The sequence below is a fragment of the Frankliniella occidentalis genome, unplaced genomic scaffold (genome assembly GCF_000697945.3).
Source record: "Frankliniella occidentalis isolate FOCC.00 unplaced genomic scaffold, Focc_3.1 Scaffold25, whole genome shotgun sequence".
In the NCBI taxonomy this organism is placed as follows: domain Eukaryota; kingdom Metazoa; phylum Arthropoda; class Insecta; order Thysanoptera; family Thripidae; genus Frankliniella; species Frankliniella occidentalis.
This window is the reverse complement of record NW_026267155.1, coordinates 1,298,947-1,301,851: the sequence shown is the minus strand read 5'-3', so window position 1 is coordinate 1,301,851 and position 2,905 is coordinate 1,298,947. Positions and strand designations below refer to the sequence as shown.

At 44.4% G+C, this 2,905-nt stretch overlaps 1 protein-coding gene across 1 annotated transcript; it reads left to right on the top strand.

Moving 5' to 3' along the window:
* Positions 1 to 1,025: 1,025 nt before the first annotated feature.
* Positions 1,026 to 2,529, top strand: LOC113212329 (anaphase-promoting complex subunit 15B). Its single transcript, XM_026430977.2, has 3 exons — positions 1,026 to 1,280; positions 1,391 to 1,450; positions 1,599 to 2,529. The coding sequence occupies exons 1-3, from the start codon at positions 1,158 to 1,160 to the stop codon at positions 1,770 to 1,772; spliced, it is 357 nt and encodes a 118-aa protein (XP_026286762.1). The 5' UTR covers positions 1,026 to 1,157; the 3' UTR covers positions 1,773 to 2,529.
* Positions 2,530 to 2,905: the final 376 nt, after the last annotated feature.

Sequence of the window (2,905 nt, the reverse complement as noted above, 5' to 3'; positions counted from 1 at the left end):
GGGGGGGCGTCGCCGAGAAGCTCGTCGCCCTCGTCAAGCAGTTCTTCAAGTGGAGGGCAAGCCGTCGTCAAAAATCACACACTGAGGAGGGCAGTCGTCCCAGCAAAAATACGTACTACCAGCAGCAGCTAAGGAGAATAGCCGCCCAAATGTTGCCAACTCCCTCCAGCCTACGGGATTACTTCTTGCTTGTTTGTGGCGAAGGCGAGGCGAGGGCACGGCTCGGGCTCGTCTGCACCTGCACTTAGGAGAGCGGAGCTCGACAGCGGAGCGCGACAGCGGGACTAAGCAGACTAAGCAGGACCAGCAGGACTAGAGCGGGAGCGGGACGAGACAGCGGGACAGCGACGGGGAGGAGAGCGGGAGCGGGGCGGACCGGCCGGACCCTTCGGGCTGGTGGTTCGGGTACCCTTCGGCGGTGCTTCGGTAGGGAGGCCGCATCCAGTGACAGCGCCCGGCCACTACCGGCGCCTGGCGGAAGGGTAGGCATACCCGAACTCGCAGCCCAGGGGATGAAACTCGAGGTGGGTTGCCTACATACAGGGGTTTTGTCGCACAAATTGCCCACCTTTAGGCGGCTCAACGCTGCTCTGGCAGCCACCGGACTAGCGGACGGCCAGAGAGAGCGGGGAATTGGAGGGGGGGTGGGGGTGTACTATTGTTCCACGCTTCCAAATGAATGTGTACGAAACGCTACTCATTTCATAAACAGTGAAAAGAACGAAACGACGATGTAACATCCCAGATCACTGGTTTGAAAACCGCGCCAAAGCCCGCGGGCGTTCGCCAACCGCCCGACAGATGGCAGCAGGCAACAGAAGCCGCGCGCCCGCTCGGGATGTGTTTTCTTTGAAAGGACGGAGAGTCCAATGTGGAAATCAAGTTGGAGCTCAGTCAAAAATATTTTTTGAGATTTTGTCGCAGTTTTCCTTTCCGTAAAATTCTAAATAAACCATCGGCAATATGCACGTCAAACATTTTTATCGCGAGCCATAAATGCCCTCAGAATTTCTCATACTGCCCCGCTCAGTGTTGTTGTTGTTTTTCTACGCTAACGACGCCGACGCCAGCCCAACCGAGCCCGCCGTCGTCTGGTCTTCCAAGACAATTCACATTATTTTCGTGTATTGCGTCGTTTGCGAGTTTCCACCGCAGCAATGTCCATCCCTCTGTTTCCGAGCCTCACCCCTCGCGTCGTCAACCCGGCGTGGTTCAGTGTCGACCGGCCCTGCGACGACGACAACGAGTTGACTCAGCTGGAGCAAGAACACCAGTCCTGGGTACTAACCTGAACTCTGCAGCTGTCATTCACAAATTGCAAGCCGTAACTTGGCCTTCTCTCTTGAAGTGACAAGCCGCGTCTCATTGTCCTATGCGCTTTTTGTTTCAGCTTAATGGAATTGCAGACAAAGACAAGGAACTTGTCCCCATTGGCAAACCAGCTACCGAGGTAAATATTGACACCAGGATTTTCTTATTTCATGCAGGAGTTGACCTACCCACTAAAGCTTATGAAGCTTGTAAATGTAGAATTAAAGTAGGCAGCCCACTGTGGTCTGCATTTTTTATTATCCTTACCAATTTTGCTGTCATTTTAGCAGGAAGAAGAGGATGAAGATGAGGAAGAGGACGACAATGACGATGACAGCAGCGACAGTCATGATGAAGAGGAAGATGATGAACTTGACCTGGATGACTCTTACGATGATTCACCCAATGATCCTCGGCTAAATAATGGTATGGGTGGAGCATCTATGACTCCTGTGCGTTAATACCTGTATAGTTTTAAGTAGGCTATTTATGTGCTTGTGTCTTCTCATTTCTTACTTCCTAATGCTTATGTTAGTGTATAGAAAGTGGCCCGTTAGTGTCTAACAAAATTGTGTAAGTGGCTGAGCAATTATAAAACCCATTTTGTATAAGATACATCCTATGTTACCTAAATGCCTTAATGAGTTACATTTTTAAGTTTTTAAGTGATAAATTATAAGGTTCGATGAACTTCCTCTTTCTCATTTTAGTCTTTATCATTCTTCAATCATCCAAAGCACATTTATGTTTACTTGAAATTGCTTTGAATCTTTTTGTTCATTTTTTTTACTCCTTTAAACTATTTGTTTTTATAGAAAAGATCATTTTTTTGCTCTGACAATGTGTCAATTATTTTGAAATCTTGTGAATACTGTTGAAACTTGAATATAGCTAAGCTATGACAGTTCATCACAATCTCATTTTTAAAAAATTTACACTGTATATATCTTTGTACTGTTTTCATAGAAAACAAAATTTAAGATTTTTGAAAAACTTTTTCACTTGACCATTCCTTTCTGTAAAGTCTTCTTGATTTATCACCATATTAGGTGCAGTTGTCTTCTGCAGTTGTTGCAATTTTGTAACCCTTCAATGGGGATGGATTAAGTAGTGACTCATAAAAGGAAATAAAGTTGTCAGTACAATAATATTTATTGCCTAGTTTATACAAAATGTACATGTTTTCTTAAAAATATAAGCAACAAAATGGAAAGCCTCTCTCAGCTTTCAACTTATTTGGGCAGTCACGTACAATCACACTTTTACCTATCCACTCCAAGTCAGGTTTACATTAATCTGATTTGGTTAAGTAGTGAGTCTTTAGCCTATTCATTCTGGTTCTGACTCTCAAACTGTGAGTTTCAAATCTAAAAAGAGGTTCATGGGTATGGAATAATCGGAAATGTCCTCTGCATTGCAAATATGTTGGGATGGATGGGAAATTATTTTATCCTATGTAACAATTCATATTCTTACATAACATTGTGCTTAAGTAGTTTAAAGTACTAAAATTGACTAGTTGCCTGGGCATTTATAAGATTTTACCAGGTGCATGATTTACAATTATAACTGCACATTAACTTAACAAATAGGA